A 27329-nucleotide genomic window follows, 5' to 3' on the forward strand; every position below is an offset into this window, starting at 1 on the left:
CTCTCACAGCCCTCTTCCACTGAGCCCCACCCTTTAGGACTGTGAGTGCAGCCAACTACTGGCCAGTTTCTGTGAATGTGATAGAAATTCCCAAGTTTTGGGGGCTAAGGAGGTAAGAGACTGAGTAAATGCTAGATTTGGATTTTCTTGATCCTTAGGATGTACAGAGTTCCTAGGTACTTCCCACACCCACCTACCACCCAGTTTAGGACAACTGCCAAACAGAGAGCTTATGTGTCATACTCTATAGAGGTTACCATTTCAAGGTTTTCTTTGCTGCTAGATTTGGATTTTCTTTAACTTTTCTTTTTTCAAGTATAGTAGGAAATAATTAACTTTTTAAAAACTAGTAAAATCCAATTCTTAGAGCAATTTTAGGTTTATAGAGAAATTGAGTAGGATGTACAGAGTTCCTAGGTACTTCCCACACCCACCTACCACCCAGTTTCCCCAATTTTTTTTTCAAGAAGTTTCCCCTATTATTAACATCCTGCTTTAGTGTAGAACACTTGCTGCAACTAATGAAGCAATATTGATACATTATTATTAACTAAGGCCATCATTTACATTAGGATTCACCCTTTATGTTGTTCAGTTTAGGAGTTTTGACAAATGTATAATCAACTTTACTGATCATATGACATTTTATCTGTGTGACATTGTATTCTGGGACTTTGTGGGAGGATGGGAGGAGTGTTAAGTGTAGTGGATCAGGCCCTAGACAATAGCTCTGCTTTGTAATGAATTGTGTGGGTGTCTGAGAGTTGGTTCCATAGGGACATTTTGCTTGAAGAGATGGATTATGGTTTGTAAAGGTCAGATGATCATGGTAAACTTTTTAGGTATCCCACCCCACTGACACACTAAATGCTGATAGTCTCTGGGAGATATGACATACTTATAAGTATCTATGTCCCTCAGGACCACAAAACTTTATTTAACAGAAGAAGAAAACCCCAGAAAAAGTATGTAATAAGAGATACTGCACAGAATGTATTCAGCATTTGATTGACCTTGAGCAAGTTAATCTGAGACTCAGGCTTCTCATTGTAAAGAGGCGTAATGATAGTTAACTCAGCATCAATGAGATAAACTCCATGAAGTACTGAGATAAAGTAGACACTCAGTGAGTGGTAACTATAATATACTATTCAACTCTCAGCATTTCCCTACCTGAGACAGTTCTTGCCTTTAGGTTCCTCTGAAAAATCATCTAGTACAATGGTTTTTAAATTTTATTCCTCAGAAATCTTGAGCTCCTGATTGCATTGTGTGAAGTATAATGGAGAGACAAAATGGGTTGGACTCCAAATTCCCATTTTTTTAACTGATATATTGGGTTGCAATATATTGATAAAGTTTACAAATCACTTTTCTATGAGAAGTTGCTTTTAGACAATGATCCTTTATTATATTTTATAAAGTCTACAACATAGTGGGCCTAGGTTCTTTGCATAGCTTAGACTCTCCTCTTAAACTTCCAAGATACAACTTTAGCATTGAACTACAACTAACAGATCACTGATTCATATATCATATACTTCATACTCTTTGGAATTTTTGCTGAATCCTTTCATGGTATTTAAAAAGCAAATCAAATCAAAGCAGAACACTTACAAATTACAAATCTCCAGATTAGAGTATGTCCTCTTTTAATAAATTATTAGGATTTCTCCCAACGAATCCTCAGATCTTAGGCAATCGAATGCCTAATGTTCCAGATTTCAAATTAATGTTTCCTAAGTTGACTGAGCCCTCTCTCATTCATTTATCCAAAAATATATGTTGAGTGCCTACTGTGGTGCCAGATGCCAGGAATACAATGGAGGAATGTTTTTCCATTTTACATCTGGCATTTTTCCAAGGTCTGTTCTCTTTTTACCAGTTGCGTTCAGCTTAGAACTTTCATTTTAGTCTTTTACTCCAAACAGCATGCCTATCCACTACTGACAAAAATCTCCATAATGTTATAAGTATGTCACATGGCCAGGAGGCATAGCTAATACCTACCAGCATCCTCCAATGTATGACTTAAAATGATTTTCCCAGAGCAAATGAACATGTGGAATTCCATAAAACACAACAAAAAACACAAACTTTTGAAATAAGTCAAACTATTGCCATTAAAGTCAATTTTAATTAGAATCAAGTTATAATTTATATAGCAGATAAAATCATTTTCATGATTATTTAAAAATTATTTGAATGTTTAAAACAGTATGTTTAGTGGGCAATATCGTTATTTTATGTAGCTTCCATTCCTTGCTTAACATGAAGTTCTTTCTTAATGTTATTGATCCATTTGATTTTTTTTCTTTTCAGCAATGTTCTGACCTTAAAAATTATTTTTATCCCCCAAATAGAAGAAATATGATAGGTTTTTAGTTTGATAATTTGCTGAGATTCCTCATATGATAATGAAAACTAGCAAAGTAGGCAGAGATAAATAAAAGAGAAGTTGAAGTGTTTAGCCCCATGACCCATGGCTGTTTCTTAAGTTTTTAAATGCAAAGTCACCATTGTTCAGATTAATAAAATTAGCACATTCAATTCTGGTCCTAGAAGAAGCTGAATAAGTAAATTACATGGTACTTTCAATTAACTTCTAATTTAAATACTTTAAAAAGAAAATATGAAGGGAAGTTTTAATAGAGAAATTGTTTTCAGATGTCTGCATTCATCCTGTTTTTTTCTTAATTGGTTGTAGTTGAAACAGATAAAAGTAACATTTCTATAAATCATTTGTTAGAAATTGGTCAAGAAAGAAAATTAAAAATAATATGATGTCTTCTCAATTTTTATTACAAATAAGTGTACAAATATCTGAATACTAAACCACTAAATTAATTTTTAGTTTGGTTTACCAAGAGATAACTTTCTATAATACTTGGAAAGAATCATAATGAATTATCTTATGGAAGTTTTAAAAGAAAACAAAAGCATAACAGTTAACTGACTACACATGGATTATATAACTTATGTTTATTTTTCTAAATTGAGGCTTGATTTTTTTATTAGATTTCTAACCAGTTGATTAATAATTGATCAGAAGAAGAAAATGAACAATAAAATTTGATGGCTTTGGTGGGGAAAGGCAAGTGATTAATTGAAAGGAAGATCTTCTAGGTTAAAGAGTGTAACAGTATTGCACCAGACCACAGTTGTTAACCCTTGTGAGCAAGGAAGGCTTATAAAAGTGCCCAAAATAGGAGCTTTCTAGTGATCTGAGTATACCAGCATCTCATGAAACCCCTCACGAGGTGCTCACCCTCCACTCCAGGGGCTTGGGAATTTCTCTGCCCCTTTTAGAGCATTTACTTAATGTCAATCTTCTGAAACTTGAATCCTTTTTTCCTTTCTATGGATAATTTAAAATGTATCATTCTTACCCTTCATTTATAAGGCATGTGGCCAAGATAACTTTATTAGATTTTTAACATTTGAATTATTTTCCATGTGTATATATGAAATAATAATTGTGAAAACTGGACTAACTAGAGCCCAGGAACTTTGAAAAAGCAAATCTATTGTATATATAATTGTAATACAGAAACAAAATCAACAACAACAACTATAGTTGACCTTTGACCATTATGGGGTTTGGAGCACAGATTCCCTGCAAAAATACATGTATAACTTTCAACTCCCCCCAAAACTTAACTACTAATAGCCTACTGTTGACCAGAAGCTTTACCAATGACATAAACAGTCAATTAGCACATATTTTGTATATGTATCCTACACTGTATTTTTCTGATAAAGTAAGCTAGAGAAAAGAAAATGTTACTAGGAAAAGCTTCCAACTAAGCAGATGCTGGTCTTCTGGGTCCTACCGTAACCCTTTTGTATTTGTTGCCTGGCAACTGTATTTATACTGCAAAGCCCATTCACCTTCTATTAGTAACCCTAGAGGTCACTTTTGGGGTCCTTGGGTCCAAATCCCAAGAAATGATTCCAATGTTCTTTTTTCATTAGGGCTGCTTTAGGTCAGGATTGATTTTAAAATGGGGGTGAAATCACTGAGGAACTCTTTGATCATGATTTATAAGTAGGGCAGTCAAAAGTTCATAATAAATGGTTTTCATCAGCAGCAGTGTCAATTCTATACTTTCTGTATTCTACATTTTAATATTTCCAGTTCACCAAATATACCTGATGATGAATTCATCCTATTTTAGCTAATCTAACTCTATTTCCTTCTTTCATCTCTGCATGGACCTCCTTTTTTTGCCCTGCAGTAATTTGAAATGGGAAGGTTTAAGACATTTCGACTACTGGTAATAATGAATATACCTTATATTTGTATAGACTTCCATACAATTAAAAGTGATTGCATATTCATTACCTCATTTGACCTCATTTAAAGTGAATAATGGGCACTCTGTGTCTTTGGAAGACCAATTTCTGAGCTCTTTTACAGCAAATTCGTGAGAGTCAGCCATTTCTACAACACCCTCATACAAGATAAGAAACTTTATAGGACTGGAAATTGCTTTATAATCTATATTGTCCTTCTTTTAAAACTTCAATCCTTATTTCTTTTACAATGAATTTATGTCAATAAAGCATTATTTTAATGTTTTAATGTTTCAGGACCAAATATTGTGGGTATGCATATGGACATAATTTTCTAATTTCCTGGATCATTTTTTGAAAGTCGGAAATATTTTAAAAGCAACATGTTTTATTTTTTAAACTGGTCTCACTTGAAAGGATTTTATAAGATCATGAACCATTTCACTTTTGTAATTAAAAAATGTCTTTGAATTTCAGAAGAACTAAACAGTAGTAAAATTATTAGTCATCTGGCTTATTTTTGACATTCATTTAATTTAAGGCAATCTAAATCTATTTCCACTAATTGCATTTGCACTTTCCCAAGTAGGAGTTTGGAGAAAATGCTCTTAGGTTTAGTTTATAAATCTGTCAATAATAATTGACTTTATGTAATATAAATCAGTTCTTTAGTATGTGAATTTGCCCATTATCCACTTCCTATATTCAGATACTTACTTAGTTTGCTTGTCTCAAGTACCAGCTAGTAGTCTTTAAGGTTATGAATAGTAAAAAGAGAGAAAGCCAGAGTTGGAGGAAAAAGTCTCCTTAAACTGATTTTTTGAGGTCTAGGTGATCTAAGACTTTCAAATTGAAGATAATTGGGATGTTGAAATATTATCTTATGAGGCTACATGAGCTTTCTTTTTCATTTTTCCTTCCCCAGCTACCACCCTATACTTGCAAATGACTATATCCTAGTTAGTTGTGAAATACTGAACTTACCATATTGGACTTCTTTTTCAATAATTTTATGCTTATGTAACTCTAAAACACTGATAATAACCTCTCTACAGGTTAATGTCTCATTTCATTTTCCCAAGAAAAATCATATACTTCATATAGAGCCATCATTTGTAGTTATTTTTAAAAAACCTGAGTTATGGCCAAAATTGATTATCAATTATTTTCAAGGCCTAATATTCTCCTTTTTTGTTTTTCCCTGATTGCTCACTTATTTATTAGGCCCAGGCACTCAATATGTTTGTCATATTTTAATTTTAATTGTCTTCTGAGGCTACCTGGTCTGGACCGGACAGTCTTAGGAGATCTACAGCTGTTCTAGATTTTCATCCATAAAATTCATTCCCAAAATTTGATGTTAAAAATTCCTTAGGCAGTTCTGTTGATTCTGTGTCATCAGAGAGCCCTCTAACTAACTCCCAAAGACTTAACAACCTTGACTCACTTCTGAATCCTGTGACTATTTTGCCAGGGAAGAGCCCTTGGGGCAGTTCTTTTTTTTTTTTTTGCATTTTTTTTTTTTTAATTTATTTTTTATTGGTGTTCAATTTACTAACATACAGAATAACACCCAGTGCCCGTCACCCATTCACTCCCACCCCCCGCCCTCCTCCCCTTCTACCACCCCTAGTTCGTTTCCCAGAGTTAGCAGTCTTTACGTTCTGTCTCCCTTTCTGATATTTCCCACACATTTCTTCTCCCTTCCCTTATATTCCCTTTCACTATTATTTATATTCCCCTTGGGGCAGTTCTATATGGAAATGCCTTCTGAAGGCTTTATCTAATCCTAATCCAGACCCTAATCAGGATGGCAGTCAAGGGTTTCCCTGAATCAATTATATATACCCTTTGGCCATCGTATTGCCTCCCATATGATTTGTTCTTTCCATCTGCTCAATTAAAAAAACAAGAAGAAAATTAAAAAATACATACTAGTCTGAGAATTTTTATCTAAGACCTTTCTTTGTTAGATTATGGCTAAACTTCAAACTGGATTCTACTTTCATTTTACCTATTTGGTATACCAAACAAAGGAACAATTAAAAATATGAAGCTTTCCTTAATCAGATCTCCATAAATTTCCCACACTTATCACATTAAAAGATGCATTTAAATAAAATATTACTATTATCTTTGATAATTATCAACATTTATTATGTTTATTTTAAAACTTCAACCAATTGTATGTTATTAATAACTGTAAAAACCTAGAAGAAATTTTACATTTAGATTCATATCACCATAAGAAAATTTTTAAAAATTAAGAATCTATATGTATATATTTATTTTGTTGCAGAAATATGAATAGGTGGTCAGTAAAATGCTTTTTATTAATGTCTTTTTAAATTAGGATATTGGGATAGGTAGGTGGAATAGATTTCAAGAAGAAAAAAATACTATGATATTTCCAACTGTTGGATGTTTTTTATATTTTATTATGAAAATTTCTAAATACATAAGATTATAGGGAAGAGTAACAAGGAACCCTTATGTACCCATTACCTAGCTTCCATAGTTATCAACTCATGCCAATCTTGTTTCATCTGTACTCCCACCCACATCTCCCCTACCTATATTATTTTGAAGCAAATTCTAATTGTTGTGTCAATCTGTCAGTAAATATTTTAGCATTTATCTCTAAACAAGAAGGACTTTAAAAAAAATAACCACAAATCAGTATTACACCTAAAATTACCAGTAAGTTGTAGCATCATAAAATATCCAGTCAGTGCTTATATTTCCAAGTCAGCTTTAAAAAAAAAAAAAAAAAAGATCCAAATAAGTCCATACATCAGAAATGGTTATCTGACTCTTAAGTCTCTGCATGTATGGGTTCTGTCTTTCCCTTTCTCTCAATTTTTTTTTTCCAAATTTTTTGTTGAAGAAATTGAGTTGTGTGTTCTGTAGAGTTTCATACAAACTGGGCTTGGATGATTGCTTTTAACATAATTTCTTTGTTCTTTGTATTTTCTGTGAATTGATAGTTGAATCTAGAGATATAAATAGGCTATAATAGTACTATATTTTTTGGCAAGATTACCTCATAGATGACATTGTCTTCTTCTGTTAAGAAGCACCTAATATCTGTGTATCTCTCTCTCTCTTTTTTTTTTTTTTTTGTGATGTTAGCAACAGGAGCTATCAAATACATAGATCTATTATTTCATTAGGAGTTGAAATGGGAATGTACAGAATTAGTATATTGTAGTCATTCTCTTTTTATTAACTTTCTCGCATCTACTATTTGGTTATGTCTTGGTACAATTCACATAGGAAAGGCAAGATTAATGCTTGGTGCTTTCTTTTTATTTACCACTTTCCAAAATAATGATTTGCCCACCATCATTCTCCAATGGTGAACTATTTGTTAATGTTTTTAGGTCACTAAGAACTCATGAATTTAAACATACTTGATATGCTTTCATCTCTTGCTATTAACATGATTTTTTTCCTCTCCATTCTTTGTCTTTGGTCAGTGCGAGCTTCTTCCGGTTGGCTTCTGATTCATTTGACATGACCTTAGTAAGTTTTGATAGCTTCCTTGCTTTCTCAGGTGTGACAAGACCCTTCTGCCTCATCATAAACATTTTCTGCTCTAGACTTGAAATCAGCCATTTCCCCAAGGAGTTCTCTTTTCATTTACTCCAAATGGAACTTGGAAGTTACAGTTTGAATTCTCACTGCTACTAAGCAAAGTCATTGTGTCTAAACCTTTTCATTGGCTAGATGAAAGAAATACAGATGTGTGTGCGAATGTATTTTTAAGACAAAATAATTGTGAGTTCATATTCATGATTTCAACTTAAATTCAGTACTACAACATTTGTACTTCCCTGTTTTGATTTTATATCTGTGTTCTCCTTTCTCACAGCAAGAACTCTCAAAACAAACAAACAAACAAAAACCTGGGAATGACAAAATGTCATAAAACTACTCATTTGTTTTGTTCTAAAATAGAGACCATAAGAGTTTCAGATGAATACCAGTACTAGCACTACTAATATAAGCATTGGAAATGGTTAGTATTCATTTATAAAAATGAATATATAAATTTGCTTGTATTTTTATAAATTACTGCAAGTAGTTCCTCTCTGTACAGTTACATTACCAACTGGATAAATATTTAGTTTCATTTAGTTCATTTTATTTCTTCATTTGAGTGAATTTCTTTTTAAAACTTTAATATTCTATAATTCTGTGGTTCTAAACTTGAATATGTAGTGTACGAGTCTTAGCTTCTATCCTTATTCCTTCTACTCTAATTGTTTCCTTCTTCAATAGCTAATCATTTAAAACAAAGTATAGACTATACTTCTGTTAGCTTAAAATTGTATATGTATATATAATATACATGCAAACATATGCAATATATCTCATACATTAAATATATACAATATGCAAATTGTCCTTTATTTTTCTTTTTTAAATTTTATTTTATTTTATTATTTTTTTTAAATTAAATATTTTATTTATTTATTCATGAGAGACACAGAGAAAAAGAGAGGCAGAGACACAGGCAGAGGGAGAAACAGGCTCCATTCAGGGAGCTCGATGTGGGACTCCATCCCAGGACTCCAGGATCATGCCTCAGGCCGAAGGCAGGTGCTAAACTGCTGAGCCACCCAGGGATCCCCTATTTTTCTTTTTTAAATTATTTTTTAAAATATTTTTTTAAGTAGGCTCCATGCCCGGGGTAGAGCCCAACACAGAGCTTGAACTCATGACTCTGAGATCAAGACCTGAGCTAAGATCAAGAGTCAGATGCTCATCTGACAGTCACCCAGGCATCCCATGTATTGCCCTTTCTTAACCCACAGCACCTAAGCACTCCTTTTTCCTTATTGCTTTTTTCTCTTAACAATATATCCTGGGATCAACCTCATAGTGGCACATAGAGACATTCTTTATTTCTTTATTTCTCCGTTGCATGGATGTAGCATAATTTATTCAGCCAATCCCTTTACACGTTTGAGTGTTTTCAGCCTTCACCTTTTACAAATAATGCTGTGATGCAATGTGCATCTATTTTAGGTTGTTTGTTTGTTTGTTTGTTTTTTAACGACAAAACCCAGGACAAAACATAACGACAAAACATCTGTCCTTTTGCTTTCTTGCCTGAGTATCTTTGGGATAAGTTGAATAAATGCATTTTTTGGATTCAAGAACAAACATATTGATAGCTTTGCCAGATACTGTCAACTTCCTTTTCATAATGGTCACATTGTGTTTTCATTCCCACCAGCAGTGTATGCAATGGCTCTTTCCTCTTGCCAACAGAGAATGCTGCTGAATTTTTGGAGTTGTACTAATTTAATAGGTGAGAAATGGTATCTTAGTATACTTAAAAAAAAAGATTTTATTTATTTATTCATGAGAGACACAGAGAGAGGCAGAGACATAGGCAGAGGGAGGAGAAGCAAGCTCCATACAAGAAGCCCGATGTGGGACTTGATCTGGAACCCTGGGATCACACCCTGAGCCGAAGGCAGACGCTCAACCACTGAGCTACCCAGGCGTCCCTCTTAGTATACTTTTAATGTGCATTTATCTTATTATGAACAAGGCTGATCATCTCATATGGTTAAAAGCATCATGAGCCACTTTTTCTGTGAATCATGTGTTCATTTCTGTAGCCCTTTTTTTTAGAGTTCTTGGGTTTTTCTCCACTTTTAGAAGCTCTTTATTCAAATATTAACCCATTGAAAGTGACATATCACAATTTTTTTTCCAATTTGTCATTTGACCTTATGTTTTACTTCATTTTTTTAAAGTGGGTGATGTTGGAAACCAAATGGTTGTGGAATTTCAATTCCCTTGAACATATGGAAAAAAATGGTATCATAGTTTTATTATAAAATAAAATATTTACAATATACCCAGACGATGTTTAAATATATATATATTATTTAAATATATATTGAAAAAAATGGATATCAACTTTGAAAAGCATAAGTTTCCAAAGTTATTTTAGGAGGTCCCTGAGGAACAGTATTATAAGGTGTTAGGTCCTCATCAGTAATTTCGGTAGTTTGGCATCTATAAAACAGCCTGTGCAGGAAAGATAATCTGACTTTATAGTCTGATAGGTTGAAGTCCAAACTCTGCTAGTTGGGACAGGTTATGAAATCTATTTGATCCTCAATTTCATCATATGTAATATATGGAGACAATAATATACCTTCCACATGGGGTCCTTATGAAGATTAAGTGATAATGTCAATATGTCTAAAATAAAGTAAACCATAAATATTTTCACAATGCTTAGGTTGTTAATGAAATGCAGGTATAATTTGCCTTAGCAAGCCATCAGTTGCCTAGGATCAGATTATTTCCTCTGATTTTCCTGCTTTCTTTCTGATAGCAAACCACCTGCCTCCCCCACCAAAAAGTTATTTCATGCTGGTTTGATGATATTTGTCATGCCAGTCATTTATTTAGTAATATACCTCTACGGATATTAAGTATATCAGGCACTATGCTAGGTATAGAGATTCAAAGATGAGACATAATCCCCACCCTTAAGTTACTATTTGTGAAATAAGAGATGCAAGTAAAAACGCAGTCTGTGCTGTGCTAATTTTGCTATGACAGAGGTATATATGCATTGGTGCTGGAGCACAGAGCTCTTAATTCAACTTAAGATAGTCAAAGAATGTTTCTCAATCAGATTATAACAAGGTAAAATACAAAGAGCAAATAGAAGTTAGCTAGATGATGAGGATATTCTAGAAAGAGGAAACAGGATGGGCAAATATTCAAGAGTGAAAGAGCCTGGAAGCTGGTGTTCCATTGATGTGGCATGTAAGTGATGGGAGACGGGCCTAGAGATGAAGATGGGAGCCAGACATGTAGGGAGGAGCTGGCACTGCCAAAGAACTGGAATTTGTACTGAAGTGTTGTTAGCAATGAAGTGTTATCATTAGCCTTGTGTTTGTCCAGAGATCACTTTGGCTGCATCATTAGGAGTTCAGGAAAGAAAACCATACACATGGCTTTCATGGTCATTCATTCATTCATTCGATTGTTCAGCTATTACTTACTGAGGTCCTACGCATTTAGGCCTATGCTAGTCACTGCAATAACAATACAAACCTGAACTAAGGCACTGACAATATGAATCAAGAATGTTTTGATCAGTAGAGGACAGGGAGGGATTGAGTGAGGGAGGAGGTATAGAAAAAAGTCTGGCTTATGTGTCTAGATTGATTACTTTTGAGGAGAAATTTACCTGGTCCACTTTTTAAAACTTTTTCATTAAGTGTCACATGCACTTTAATAAAAATATACATTGAGTGTGTCCACCTTGACACTTACATGCTTTTGTACACCTTGATATAATTCAGTATACCCATATAATCAGCATCTAGATTGTGAAATAGAATATCACCAGTCCTCCTTTATATTTCTTCTAGTTACCAACATTTCCCAATTTCTAATAACATTAGTTTTTTGTTATTTTTTGTGTTTTTGTTCTTTAAACCAATACAGTATGTACTCCTTTGTGTCGACTTCTTTCACTCAACATTATTTTTATGAGGCTGACCTAAATTGTGTGAAGTGTAGCTCATTCATCCTGTTTGCTATATAGTATCCCATTGTGTGAATATACAATGACTTATTTATCCCTTTGATTGTAGGTGGGTATCTGTAATTTCTAACGGGTGGCTCTTACAAGAGCTTTGGTGCACATTTGGGTGCATTTCTGGGTCCATCTAAGAATGGAATTGTAGGAATGGACGTATAGATGTTTAGTTTTGATAGATCCTGCCAAATAGTTTCTGCTTGTGGTTGTACTAGTTGTACTTGTACCTTTCACCAGAATACGTTTGCTGTTGTCAGTCTTTTTAGTCATTCTGGGTAAAGGTATCAAACTGTGATTTTAATTTCATTTCCTTGCTGACCAACATTAATTTTGTATGTGTGTTGGTCATTTGTATATATATCCTCCTTTGTGTCTCTTCAATGATTTTGTTCATTTTTTAAAAAGATTTTATTTATTTATTCATGAGAGACACACACAGAGAGAGAGGCAGAGATATAGACAGAGAGAGAAGCAGGCTCTATGCAGGGAGCCCAATGTGGGACTCGATCCCAGGATTCCAGGATCATGCCCTGGGCCAAAGGTTGATGCTTAACCGCTGAGCCACCCAGGTGTCCCATTGTTCATTTTTTTAAATTGTGAATAATTTTCACATATATATTAATAAAATGTGCGTCTGTATCTTCTCTCACTCTATGATTTTTCATTCTTGATGTCTTTTGATAGCAGAAGTTTAAAATTTTAATATAGTCCAATTTATCAATTTTTTATTCTTTTACACTGAATGTCCTTTGTGCTGTTTAAGAAAACTTTGATTTCTTCAAGACCATGAATGTATTCTACATTTTCCTCTAAAGTTTTTATTATTTTACTTTTCACATTTATATCTGAATCCATTGGAAATAGTTCTCTGTGTGTCTATTTTTTTCAATTTCTAAAAATATTTTGTACCCCTTCACACTGGAGAGAGTCTGTTTATTTATTTATATCAGCTGAAGGTAGGGCTCATACCTGAGTGGGATAATGTGATTAAAGAGAGAAGAGAAAATGTTACCTGTCACTACAAGAAGAACGTGACAGGTTTAAGGCTCTTTTGTATTCCATCACTCCAATGAATGCTGCTCCAACAGCCCCATCCAAAGTGTTTTCTTTCTTGAAATTTGACAGCAGTTATTGTCTATACCAGAGCTTCCCAATGTTTTCACATTGAAGCACTTAGGGAAAAGAGAAGTTTTTTTCTCCAGCATTTTGGAGTATATTAATGAGACTTCTCATAGCTAAAAGTAATGAATTGGGGCTTTTGCTACCCCAAAACCATGAGGTGGTTGCAGGGGCCACGGAGATCCAGATTTAATACATCTGTAACCCATTCATGGCACACTTGTTAGAAGGCTCTGCTTTATACCTTTAATTTCAAGTTTATTTACCTTTTATGTAATAAACTGTCATATAATGAATTGTTTAGTGCTTCTTAAATTTTAGCATTCTTTGTAACCACCTGAAGGGCTTATTTAAAATATAGATTCTTGAGCTCCATCCTCAGAGATTTTGATTCAGAAGGTAAAGACATGGAGGTTTCGCTAAGGATATCTCTTTCCAGCAAGTTCCCAATGATGTGATGCTACTGGTTCATGGACCACAATTTGTAGGCAGTACCTACACCTTGTAACTCTCAGCACAGTGCCTTTGTGCATCATTGGCTTTCGATATTCTTTGATTGTTGGCTATGTGAACAAGTCAGTGAAGGATGAAAAAATAGCTCTTTTATTTATCCTTAAGGATTTAATGTAAATATCCACTCTTCTGTGAAACTGCCTCTTACCCTTCCAGGCAGATTTAACCTCCTTTTTCTCCATTTATTATTGCTGAAACTTACACATATATCTATTGGTATGCTTATTAGCACATTCTATTGTAATTATAAGTATGTCTAAAAATATGTATTGTAGAGTCAGACCAATATGGCTTCACATGTGAACTCTGACACTAGCTCTGTAAAATTGAGCACATTAATTAATAGTTCTGGTATTAGTTCCTTGTTTTTAAAATGTGGATGACATTGCCTATTCTTTGTATTACATAAGGATCCATTGTAGGGCCTTAATCAGTTATAGTGTTCTTTACATTCAGGACACCAGCACATCTCCCTGAGGCAGGATGCTATTCTGTACCTAGCACATGGCACACATCTAATAAATGATGAATCAACAAGCCATCCTGCAAGTCCAAGGACACCTATGAATCTTATGTATCTTTGTCCTAATTTTTAAAAAAAAATCCTATAGTTTCATTTTAGTGTATTTTTATGGAGAAATCACCCATGGATAGAGTCCCTGAGGTCAAGCCAGATCCTTTCAAAGAATTTTTGAGTTGAGTTTTGAGTTGGGTTTTGAGTTGTCTGGCCCCTCCAGATACTTTGAGCAACAAAGCAGCACAAGTTACATAGCAGCATTAGTATATGTCAGTAGTTCTCAACTGGGTCATTTTGCTCCCTGCCCTCCACCCCTCTACAGGACGACTGATAATATTTGAAGACATTTTGGGTTGTTAAAAGTTGGAGTGGAATGGTGGGGAGGAGATACTATTGGCATCTAGTTGGTAAAGACCGTGGTGCTGCTAAACATGTGTAGGACAGCTCCATACACCACCACCACTAAATGAGAATGAATTTTCCAGCCCTAAATGTCAATAGTGTCAAGATTGAGAAATTCTGGCATATGTTTTTCTTTTTTGAATTTTGGAAAAATAATTACAAACTGATGACAAGCTCTAAATAAAAAAGACATGTTATGAAAAGTAAATTTAAAAAGCTGGCTAAAGGGGATCCCTGGGTGGCTCAGCTGTTTAGCGCCTGCCTTCAGCCCAGGGCGTGATCCTGGAGTCGCGGGATCAAGTCCCACATTGGGCTCTCTGCATGGAGCCTGCTTCTCCCTCTGCCTGTGTCTCTGCTTCTTTCTCTCTCTGTCTCCCATGAATAAATAAATAAAATCTTAAAAAAAAAAAGCTAGCTAAATCCACACTCTTGGGGAGATTACATATAGAAAAGAAAGGCACCATCTGTTTTATAATATGATGAAAAACAAGGTGAGTATACTATGTAACTTCATTTGCCATGATTTTATTTTCGGAATGAGTTCATATACATAAGTATTGCATCTTCCTCTAAATAATTTGCTTTATATAAAGAATTTATAATGAAAGAATTTTTTTCTGTATAATTAGCTTCATTTCCTATTTCAGCTATCTAGAGAATAGTAGATTTTCTACTAGTAAAGACTCTACAAGTGTCTCTAATGCTGCTTATTTATACTGCAAAGATTTGTGTTCATTTTGAAAGGATCCTTCAATATTCCTCAGGAAGGTCACTTTGTTTTGCTTTAAAAAAATGAAAATATGTTTGTCTGCCTTGCAGATAGGCATAAAATCAGTTGGTCACATGGCTTTTTTCCCCAAGGAGCCAAAAAAAGAAGGGAGCCTAATGCAACTGAATGGTGAATGTATCCACTCTGGTAATCAATTACTTCTGAAACACAGCCATGCACATGGTATATTTTAGAATGGAAGGAGCCCTCTGAGGGAATATTAAGTATTCCTTTCCATTCTGAATTAGAACTTGCTTTGCAAATCCAGCAAATAAAAACGAATTGAGAGTATTTAAATTGATCTGTGTGCTTGGAAGCTAAGGATGAAATATTGTGACTCAGCCATCTCTGTAACGCATTCACAGGAATTGGGTGCTGCTGCTCTGCACGGCCAGTTTCTATTTTTGCATCATGCAGAAAGATCTTTGTAGCATATCTCTACAAGCAGATCTCTTCCTCTTTCTGTATGACTAGATGGTGAGGACAATTTCATATTCTTTGTCTTTTCCTGTAAAAAATTTAAAAAGCACTTGGCTAAAAATCATATGCATAATTTAAGATTAAGTGACTTTTTAAAAACAGAATAGCTAGTGTCTTATGAACATAATCTCCCCTCATTCCCACCTTTCTTGGAAAGGATTCTTTGGGATTTTTGTGGTCAGGTGACTAGAGTCTTACTTCTGTCTCTATCATTAGCTCATTATATAAGATTAGGCTAATCTTAAACCACCTGTCTGAATTTCCTCTTACATAAAGTGGAATAATAATGCATGCTTTTGCTATCTTACAGATCGTCGTGTGCAACTAATACCTTTATTATTTTCCTATCCCCTCTGCTCTGATGTTACCTCTTTGTCCATGTCTCCATTCATGTACCCAGTGTCTTTGGAAGTACCTGGTAAACATTGTTCCTTAAATATTTGTTGAATGAAACATAAATTATTTCAGTTTTATAATTCCTATCAATAACCATGGTGAGGGGAGCTCTATGTGAACTATACTTTCAGTTATTCAATAAGCCAAAATATTGAAATATCTCTCAAAAAGGTCCAAATACAGTGAAACTATGACACCTCAGCTTTGATCCTTAAAATTATTGTTCATTTATTATTGGTGAGGAGGGTCATGTAGTATTGACTAAATAGTGGACCTTGGAATCAGGCAGTCCTGGGTTTAATACTAGTTCTGAAACTTACTTGTGACAGTGCACAAGTTTCTTGAACTATATAAACTCCAGTTTTGTTTTCTGTAAGAGAGGAATAATAATAATGTATTCCTTGTACTATTCTGAGGATTAAATGAGGGTAATTTATATAAAGTGCTTATCACAATGCCTGACATAGATTAGGATATGCTAGGCTGTGGTAACAAATAGATGCCCCAAGTAAATAATGACTCAACATATTAGTTTGAGGCATATATTTTTGGTTAGCAGGTGGTTCATCTGTAAGATTAGAAAGGGAAGAGTAGAGAAGGCCTTGGCCAGGAAACTACCATATCACTTCTGCTCTTACTCTGTTGGTAAGAATTACTCATATAATTCTTATATGAGTAAGAATATAAGAGAGGAAGGAACTAAGTATTACAAGGAAAGTCAATGGATTAATTGAATCGAAGTAGCAGTAAGAGATCAAAGCTAAAGACAAAAATGTTTCAAATGCATATAGAGATATTAGTGTCTTTAGTATAAATTAGGCATGAAAGAAGCTAAGTAAAATAGAGAAAATTCTGAATTGGGATTTAGAATATTGAACTAGATGTCCAGAAGCATATCTACTTGAGAGAGTCTTTCAAGAATTTGGAGATGGAGGATTACAGCTGGAGTGGAGAGTTCAGGTAAGTGATAATAGCTTCTTTGGAAGTCATTCACATAGAACCAATGGTTATATCCTTGTGACTGAATACAGTTGCTAAAAAAAATATTGCACCATTTTAACTTCCTTTATTTCTAGCACCCTTGCCACTAGCTTTGCATAAGAGCAAAAAGTCAATGACTCATTAGAATTCTCCAAAAAATGACTAGAGTATAAAGACCTTAGTGACCAGCAGTTCAAAAACACCCTTAGATCAGTCCCAGGGATTAAGAAGATAAAAACATTCAGACATAGTATCAAAAATATTTACCATCTATAAAATAGAGATAATAAAAGCAACTACCTCATTACTGTTGTGAAGATTAAAATAAATGGTACCGGTGAGTCGGATGGCTCAGTCAGTTAAGTGGCCAACTCTTGGTTTTGGCTCAGGTAATGATCTCAGAGTTGTGGGATCAAGCCCAGTGTTGGACTCTATGCTCAGTGAGGAGTCTGCTTAGGTTTCTCTCTCCTTCTGCTCCTCCCTACCCCATACACATGCGTGCTTTCTCTCTCTCTGAAATAAATAAGTAAAATATTTAAAAAAATGAAATAGATGGGTACAAGTAAAGTGTCTAAGTACTTGGATATGGTAAGTTCTCCTGTCCTACTTGTCTACCTGCAAATGGCTTTATTATTACTATACCCTTAGCCTGAATACACAACCCCAAAACATCCAATCTGTGTCATATTTAATCAGTACCCTCATTTTGCCATGAGAAGAGAGTCCTTGTACTGCACTTGTATCACTCAACTTCAACATCAAGTTCTGATATGGGTCCTTCCAGTTTTCTACAGAAGAGCAAACTTTCAGGAGATTTCTCTTCTGTTTAGTGTGCTCATGGAAAATGAAAAGATCTGCTACCCCAGCCATACATTAGTTTTATCCTTAGGAAAATTTTTACTTTTGTTCTTGCTTTTATGTACATCAGGGGTCAGGAAGAAATGCCAAGTATGTGTTTCTCTTTTGGATTGTCTTAAATTTGTATTTAGGACTTTAAAATACTTTTGAGTTCACAGAAGCCTTTTGGTTCCTAGAGTACTTTACATTTATGCCAAGTTCCCAAACCCAAATCTGTACCAGAGCCTAAAGAACCTTCTCCGAAGAAAAATTCCAAAAAAGAAAAGGAGAAGGAGAAGACCCAACCAAGATCTCAGTCACGTTCCAAATCAAGATCCTGGACACGGTCGCTCTCCTTCTCATACTCAACCTAGACGGCTTCATAGATCCGGATCAAGATCATACTCACCTAGAAGGAGGCCAAGTCTGAGAAGGCTGCCATCTCCTCTCAGAAGAACCCCACCAAGACGAATGCCACCTCCACCCAGGCATAGAAGGAGTAGATCTCCAGTGAGACGAAGACATTGTTCATCAGCATCCTTGTCAGGAAGTAGCTCATCATCCTCTTCATCTCATTCCTGGTCACCGCCAAAGAAGCCTCCTAAGAGGACATCCAGTCCCCCTCGAAAAACTCGTAGGTTATCTCTTTCAGTAAGTCCTCCGAGGAGAAGGCAAAGGCCATCACCTCCAGCAACTCACCGCCAAAACCTCGTCATTCCCCAACACCTCAGCAGTCAAATCGTACAAGAAAAAGTCGTGTTTCTGTCTCTCCAGGGAGAACTTCAGGTAAAGTGACAAAACATAAAGGTACTGAGAAAAAAGAGTCCCCTTCACCAGAACCTAAGCCTAGAAAAGTAGAGTAATCTGAACCGGAAGAAGTTACAGGTGGCAAAATGGCTGCAGCAGATTCTGTGCAGCAGAGGCGTCAATCCAGACGACAGAACCAGCAGTCTTCATCTGATTCTGGCTCCTCTTCTTCCTCAGAAGATGAGCGACCCAAGAGGTCCCATGTGAAGAGTGGTGAAGTAGGCAGGCGGCGGAGACATTCCCTCCCCGGAGTGCCTCTCCATCACCTCGAAAGCCCAGAAAGAGACTTCGCCTCGTGGTAGACGGAGGAGGAGTCCTTCCCCACCACCCACCAGAAGGCGACGTTCCCCTTCTCCTGCCCCCCTCCTCGCAGGCGCAGGTCTCCCACGCCACCACCACCACGACGAAGAACTCCTTCTCCTCTCCCCCACCGGCGCTCACCATCCCCAAGAAGATACTCTCCTCCGATACAGAGGAAATACTCTCCTTCTCCACCTCCAAAGAGAAGAACGGCTTCTCCCCCTCCCCACTCCTAAATGAAGGGCATCATCATCTCCACCACCAAAGCGTCGGGTCTCCCATTCTCCACCTCCCAAACAAAGAAGCTCCCCAGTCACCAAGAGAGTTCACCTTCATTATCATCAAAGCATAGGAAAAGATCTTCCCCGAGCCGGTCTACCCGGGAGCCCCAGTCACCACAACCAAACATAAGGCCTTCACCCTCACCACAGCCTCGAGCTCCTCAGACCTCCTCAAGTCCTCCACCTGTTTGAAGAGGGGCATCATCATCACCCCAAAGAAGGCAGTCCCTTTCTCCAAGTACTAAGCCAATTAGGAGAGTCTCCAGGACTCCAGAACCCAAAAAGACAAAAAGCTGCCTCACCAAGCCCTCAGTTTGTAAGGAGGGTTTCATCCCCTCTACCTATCTCAGGATCTCCTGAGCCAGCAGCTAAAAAGCCCCCAGCACTTCAATCCCCTGTCCAGTCTCAGTCCCCCTCTACCAATTGGTCACTAGCGGTACTGTTCAAAAAGGCTAAAAGCCCAACACCAACCCCATTTCCAGCAAGGAACTCAGACCCAGAAGGAGGTGGAAAGAAAAAGAAAACGAAGGACAAGAAACACAAAAAGGATAAGAAGCACAAGAAGTACAAAAAACACAAGAAGGAAAAGGCTGTGGCAGCAGCTGCTGTAGCAGCCATCACTCCCATGGCTCCTGTGGCCACCACGACCACATCAGCACAGGAGGAACCAGAGGCAGAGCCTGAGCCTAAGAAGAAGATGGAGAGTGAGCCCGAAGACAACCTCAAAGACTTAGAGAAGCACCTGTGTGAAAAGGCGCTGAGGTCGATGTGGAAGGCTCAACTGTCCCCACGGTCTTAGGTGGGAATGTGTGTCACGATGTACACTTTATTTGGTTTGTATGCAATTCAATTTCAAAATTGCTAAAATGTGTTTGAGCTTCAGACTATAACATTTGTTGTAATAATTGCTAGGTTGAAGTTCACCATGTTAAAAAAAAAAAAAAAGGCACTCGTGGATTTGCATTGCAAAAGGTGTCCACAGTGTATTAGTGACATTCTTTCATTGACAGCTGACATAAATTCATTTAGAGTGAAATATTTTAAGCCAAAAAAAAAAAAAATCCCCTTTTAAAAAAAGGGGGTTTCAATATTGTTGTCATTTTTATGGTTTCTTTAAAGGCCTTGGCTCTTCCCAGAGGTTTTCCTTTCTTATCATTTTTTCTTTATTTTTTTCTCATTTGAGTCTTAGCACCCATTTAAGTTATGATGCTTCCAACCTTGCATGGTTTGCAAGCTTGCCCAGAAATAAGACCACTGTTGAACTACCACAAAGTGTAAATGAATATTTTAATGCCACAGTCTTTCCTGTTGCCTATGGAGTCTCTGGTGAAATGAATCAGGATTCGAGCTCTAGGACAGGATGGAAAATGAAAGCATGTTGTTTGCCAGGACACTGTGGGTTTATATTGATGTGTAACAAGTTGATTTGGAACACTGGAATTCATTCTGTTCTGTTTTTGTTTTTGTTTTTGTTTTTTTGTAAAGGCAATTAACTAGTCCCAGGAAGGATCCTTCAGTTATATAAAAGTTTGTTTTATAAAAAAAAAAAAAGAATATTGAAGTTTCTAGGGTGGACTTCATTCCTGGGAGAATAGCATACATACAAGTTCAGAGAAAAAAAGACAGAATATATGGACAGGGAAATGGGTGATAGAGCAGATTAAAAGATTTGTGGCAGAGAAGAGTAGGTGATAGGCTGGAAAGTATTAATAGAAAGAGAAATGACATTCAGGTTTATTTCTTCTTTATTGTGGTTGTGTTTATAATACATAGAAAAATTAGTGAGAATCATATAGTTTCATTTTATAGCAAAGCAAATTAAATGGAGATTAGTGCTCATTAAACTATTGACTTTAACAGAAGGTAGACATGTGATGTGCTCTAAATGATATATTTATTTCTGGTTATACTGACCATTCTACGAAGTTTGTGCCAGATTTTAAATTTTCTATACAGGGATCCCAGGGTGGCACAGCGGTTTGGCGCCTGCCTTTGGCCCAGGGCGCGATCCGGGAGACCCTGGATCGAATCCCACGTTGGGCTCCCGGTGCATGGAGCCTGCTTCTCCCTCTGCCTGTGTCTCTGCCTCTCTCTCTCTCTCTCTCTCTCTCTGTGTGACTATCATAAATAAATAAAAATTAAAAAAAAATAAAAAAAAATTTTATATACAAATGCATATCATGACAAGCAGAAACAAACAAACAAACAAAAAAAAAGTATTACAAATTTAAATATTTCATCTCAATCTTGAGTAATCTGTAAAAAAAAATCACCCTTATCTAAAAAGCTTAAACCAAGACTAACTTTAGAAAACCCATGATAAACAAGAGTATTGTTATAAACCAACAAGTATAAATGATACTTAAGATTCCTAGAGGCAGAATGCTCTAAAGGCCTGTGCTACTATAGAAAAGGCAAAAATCTGATATAAGACTTAGTTCAGGGGCACCTGAACCCACTCTTGGTTTTAGGATAGGTCATGATGTCATGGGTCCTTATATTAACTCTATGGCTCTGTACTCCGTGGGGAATCCCCTTGAGTATTCTCTCCCCCTGTCCCTCCCATCAGGGGCATGCTCTTTCTCTCTTAAATAAATAAATAAATAAATCTTAAAAAAAAAAAGACTTAGTTCAAATTTAAGGGTCCCCACTGAGGAGCCTTTAATTTCACTGAGCCTGGGTTTTCTCATTTCTAAAATGTGGGAATCATAATGCCTGCCTCACATGGTTGGTGGGGATTTGATGACAAACCTAGTACTGGCACCCTGTCTAACACTGAGCAGGCACTCAATATATCCTTTATTTCCTCTCCTCTATGAGTTTACAATAGATATATGTCACAGAATTTTTTTCAATTTTAAAATCAGTGTTTTTAAATCAGTTTTATTGATGTATAATTAACATACAATAAACTACACATATTTATAGTGTACAAGTTGATAAACCTTAACGTATGTATAACTCAGGTCACCCTCATATAACCAAGATAATGACCATAGCCATCCCAAAGGTTTCCTCACACCCCTTGGTAATTTCTTCTTCAATACTGTCATCCTCATATACTAGTGATACTGCTTCTGTCATAGCAGCTAGCTTGCATTTTCTAGAATTTTACAAATATGAACTTATTCAATATGTGCTCTTTTTTTTATCTGTTTTTTGTTGCTCAGCCTGATTATTTTGAGATTCACCTTCATCGCTACATGCATTGATAGTTTATTCCTTTTTATTGCTGAGAGCATGCTATTATTGTATGTCTATCATACATATTTACAGGTTTTTTTTTTTAAAGATTTACTTATTTATTCACGAGAGACACAGAGAGAAGCAGAGACATAGGCAAAGGGAGAAGCAGGCTCCTTGCAGGGACACCCTCAAGGACACCCTGTAAGGAGCCTGCTGTGAGACTCAATCATGGATCCCAGGATTACGCCCTGAGCTGAAGACAGACGCTCAACCGCTGAGCCACCCAGGCGTCCCATATTTACTCTTTTAAGTAGACTTCAAATTGCCAGGATTTCAGGTTAGATAACACAGTTTTAATGTATAAAACTGGTAATTTTAGTTTGGTGCAAAAAAGATATTGCTGCTTTTGTTTGCCTTTTTTTTTTTTTTTTTTGGTTGATTCTATGTGATGCTTTAGAAATCTAGAAAAAGTAAACATGTTAATTTTCATTTTTAAATTAGGAATAATAAATGCTCTATTGAAGAAATAAGCATGGGTTATTTTTAAAATAAAAGTGATACATTGTCAATATTAAAAATTTAAGAAATACAGGAAAGCACAAAGAAGGAATTACAGTATCACCCTAATCCTATGACCCAGAAACAACTTCATTAATAATGTTGACCTTCATCCCATAAATCTCTTAACAGATAAATAGATAGGAAAAAAATAATTTTATAAAAACACATTTGGGATGTCTACGTTCAGCTGAGATAGAATAATGGAAGCTGGATATACCCTCCCACTTTAAATAACAAAAACAAAAACAAAATCCCAGACGAAATATCTGAAAGAGTGGTTTTCAGACATTGGACATCTGGCAGTACAGGACAGTGAACCCTAGAAAAGGGGAAGTCAACAAGTTGAGCCTGACAGCTGTTCCAGCTTACTTCCTGACGAAGCTTTCTATGCTGCAGTACAGGGAGGGGGAACCAAGGCAGAGCCTGATGGTCTCCCTGACTTGAGGAGACAGGGTTGGCCACAGGAAGGCCAGGGCAGCTAGAATCCAAGGGAGAGCACTGGAGGAAGAACTTCACAGAGAGGGAGAGCCCTGGGAGTAGGGGAGGGGGGGTCTGTAGAGGGTTTGCCAAGCCTTTAATATGCAGCTGAGTACTGATGAGTACCAGCCCATGCTGGTGAAGAAATTACCCAAGGCTAGGGAAAGAACCACCAGAAAGGATGAGAAGTAAAGTACCAGAGTTTACCCAGGGCTAAGAATAGTTTGTGTTCTTGTCACTCACAATTAAAAAAAAAAAAATCTTGCAATTCATGGGACATTGGGTAGTGTACTCAAAGGAAATTGCTTAAATAATTGGGGAAAAAAATGAGCCCTAGAATAAAGGCTGCTCTGATTTCATGTAAGAAAGCTTAAAAGCAAGTTTTGGAAGGATTAAATAATTTCCAACCAAACTAACCACATCCCAGAACAAAGTTAGAGAACATTTATAAGAATATAAAAATATTCAGCACTCAACAAGAAAAAAACTGACAAAGACTCACATTCAATTAAAAAATGATCAAGAATGCAAAGAAGCAGGTAAATATGACCCATAATGAGGAGAAATATTAATTAATAGAACAGGCCCAGAAATGCCACAGATGATAGGATTCTTAGACACACACATTACAACATCTCTTATAATCACATTGCATATGTTCAAGAAGCTAGAAGATTAAGCTTGTTAAGTGGAGACATAAAAGATACAAAAAGATATCCAAAATGAGCTTCTAGTAATGAATGAAGTAAAAAAAATGCACTGCATGAGACTAATAACAGTCGAGACCCTACAGAGGAAAAGATCACTGGGTGAAACTGAAGACATACAAATTATCCAAAAAGAAACACACAGAGAAAAGAGTTGGGGAGGGGGACAAAAAGCAGATCTTCCCAAAGAAGATATCCAGATGGTAAATCAAGATATGAAAAGATGCTGTACATCACATGTCATCAGGAAAATGCAAGTGAAAATAGTGCTGAAATACCAGTACACCCCTACTGGAATGGTCAAAATCCAGAACACTGACACTGCAAACGGTGGTAAGGATGTGAAGCAACAGAAACTCTCACTCACTGCTGGGAATACAAAATGATACACCCACTTTAGAAGGCGGTTTGGAAGTTTCTTACAACATTAATCATGATTTTACCTTATCCAGCAATTGTGCTTCTTGGAATTTATCCAAAAGAGTTGAAAAATCATGGCACTCAAAACCTACACATGAATATTTAAAATATTTCTTGATAATGTTTATATTATTCATAATTATTATGATTTGTATTATACTTTATATTATTCATAATTATCAAAACTTAGAAACAACAAAGATGTTCTTCAGTAGATAGTAAAAATAGATTAATACATAAATAAATTGGCTACTAGGAGTTATGGGGGAAAGAGAGCTGAATAATCAGAGCACAGAGGATATTCAGGGCAGTGAAACTCTATGTGACTCTCTAATGGTAGATATGTGTCCTGGATTGGTCCAAACCCATGGAATGTACAACACTAGGCATGAACTATGGACTTTGGGTGATAACAATGTGTCAGTGTAGAGTCATCAGTTTTAATGATTGTACCACTTCAGTGGAGGATGTTGATAGTTGGAAAAATTGTTTGTATGTGTGGACAGAGGGGTATATGGGAACTCTCTCTGTATCTTATACTCAATTTCACTGTAAACCTAAAACTGCTCTAAAAATGACAATCTATTTTTAAAAAATCAGTTGGCTATGGGATAACTTAAAGCAGTCACATTCACAGGTAATTAGAAGTTTCAAAAGAGAAAGGAAAAAAATATTTGAAGGAATCATGGCCTAATTCCCCTAAATTTGACAAAAAACTTTCAACCAACAGAACCAGGATCTTCAATGAACTCCAAGCACAAGAAATTTGAAAACTACACTGAGGTACATCATAATGAAATTAATTGAAACAAATGCTAAAGAGGTCATCTTAAAAGCTGCCAGAGGTTAAAAACAAAAACAAAAACAAACAACCACATTCCATACAGAGGAACAAAGTTAAGAATGACTTTAGATTTCTGTTTGGAAACAATGCAAGCCAGAGAGCACTGTTTAAGTACTGAAAGAAAAGCTGTCAAATTAGAATTCTAGACCCAGAAAAAAATATCTTTCAAATAAAGGTAAAATAATGACTGTGTTATGCATAAAAAAAATCGAAGTATTCATCACCAGCAGATCCACACTACAAGAAATATTAAAGAAAGTCCATCAGGATAAAAGAAAATGATCCTGAATGGAAATCTAGATCTATGCAAAGGAATGAAGAGTACTCGAAAAGATAAATATGTGGGTAAATGGGAGAAAATGTTTTTGATCTCTTTAAAAACAATTGAGTGTGTAAAGCAAATATGTATTTGCAACAATGTATTTGGAGGTTTGTAACAGATACAGAGGTAAAACATATGACAATAATAGTTCAAAAAGAGAGCAACAATGGAAGTATAGTCTTGTAGGTTTTATGTACTACTTAAAGTGATAAGATATTTCTTGAAGTAGACTGGTCAAAGATGAAAACTGTAAACTTTTAAGCAAGAACTCAGAGTGCAATCAGGATGACAACAATAACAACAACAAATCCCAAGGAGTTATAGTTTATAAACCAACAAAGGAGATAAAATGGCACCATAGAAATATTTAAGTAACACAAAAGAAGGCAGACCAAGAGGCAAAGGCAATTCAATAAAGAAAAGATAGTCTCTTCAGCGAATGGTATTGAGACATTAGATGTCCATATGCAAAAAAATGAATCTTTGTACCTCTCCCCACATACAAAAATTATCTCAGAAGGGATCACAGACAAATGGAAAATACAAAACTATAAAACTCATAGAATAAAACACAGGAGGTATCTTTATTACCTTAGTTTAGGCAAAGATTTATTAGATATGACACCAAAAGTAATCCATAGAAGAAAATTGATAAATTGTATATTTTCAGTATTAAGAACTTCTGCACTTCAGAAGACTCACTAAAAGAATGAAAAGGAGAACCATAGACTGGAAGAAAAATTTCAAGAATCATTTATCTGATTAAGGACTTGTATCTATAATATATAAAGAACTCCAAAAATGCAATAGTAAGAATACAAGTAACCATTTAAAAATGGACAAATAATTTGACAGACACTTCATCAAAGTATAAAGATGGCAAATAAGCAGGTGGAAAAGAGAGACACTACATCATTAGTTATTAGGGAAATGCAAATTAAAACCACAAACATTTAAAATTAAAGAGACTGACCCTGCCATGTGTTGGCAAGGATGTCTAGTAACTGGAGCTCTTCTGTACTGCTGGTGGGAATGTAAAATTGTACAACACTTTGGAAAATAGGCTGGCAGTTCTTAAAAAGTTAAATATATACCTATCATGTGATTCCACTTCCATGAGAAAAAGAAGAAAATATCAATAAGAAGAATTATAAATGAATATTCATAGCAGATTTTTTGTAGTAGGCAAAAACTGGAAACTACCTAAGTGTCCATCATAGACAAATGGATAAACAAATCATGATTTCTCTATATTATGGGATGAATCCTCAACAATAAAAATAGACAAACTCTTGATTCATAAAACAACATGGATGAGCCTCAAATGCATATGCTAAATGAAAGAAACCAGAAAAAATAGATACCACATGATTCCATTTATATAAAATTCTTAAGAATACAGACTAATATACAACAAGAGAAGGCAGATCATAGGTTGTCTGGGGACTGGAGGTAGGGGTAAGAAGGGATGTGAGAAGTGATTACAAAGGGTGCAAGGGAAGTTTTGGAAGATATGTTAATTATTTAAT

General features: G+C 35.7%; 1 protein-coding gene and 1 pseudogene across 13 annotated transcripts in view; both read left to right on the forward strand.

Annotated features, from left to right (window-relative positions):
- The window catches only part of STARD13 (StAR related lipid transfer domain containing 13), a 511253-nt gene that overhangs the window by 162174 nt on the left and 321750 nt on the right, over window positions 1-27329 (forward strand). Inside the window, exon 4 of one of the 13 annotated variants that reach the window (XM_049101342.1) lies at window positions 15992-16099. The exons of the other annotated variants lie outside the window; for them this stretch is intronic. Within the exon in view, the coding sequence (XP_048957299.1) occupies window positions 16043-16099 (57 nt within the window). The 5' untranslated portion in view covers window positions 15992-16042. The remainder of the gene's footprint in view (window positions 1-15991; window positions 16100-27329) is intronic. 13 annotated transcript variants of the gene reach the window in all.
- Window positions 17611-22878, forward strand: LOC112670176 (serine/arginine repetitive matrix protein 1-like; annotated as a pseudogene).

The sequence above is a fragment of the Canis lupus genome, chromosome 25, assembly GCF_003254725.2.
Source record: "Canis lupus dingo isolate Sandy chromosome 25, ASM325472v2, whole genome shotgun sequence".
Classification (NCBI taxonomy): domain Eukaryota; kingdom Metazoa; phylum Chordata; class Mammalia; order Carnivora; family Canidae; genus Canis; species Canis lupus.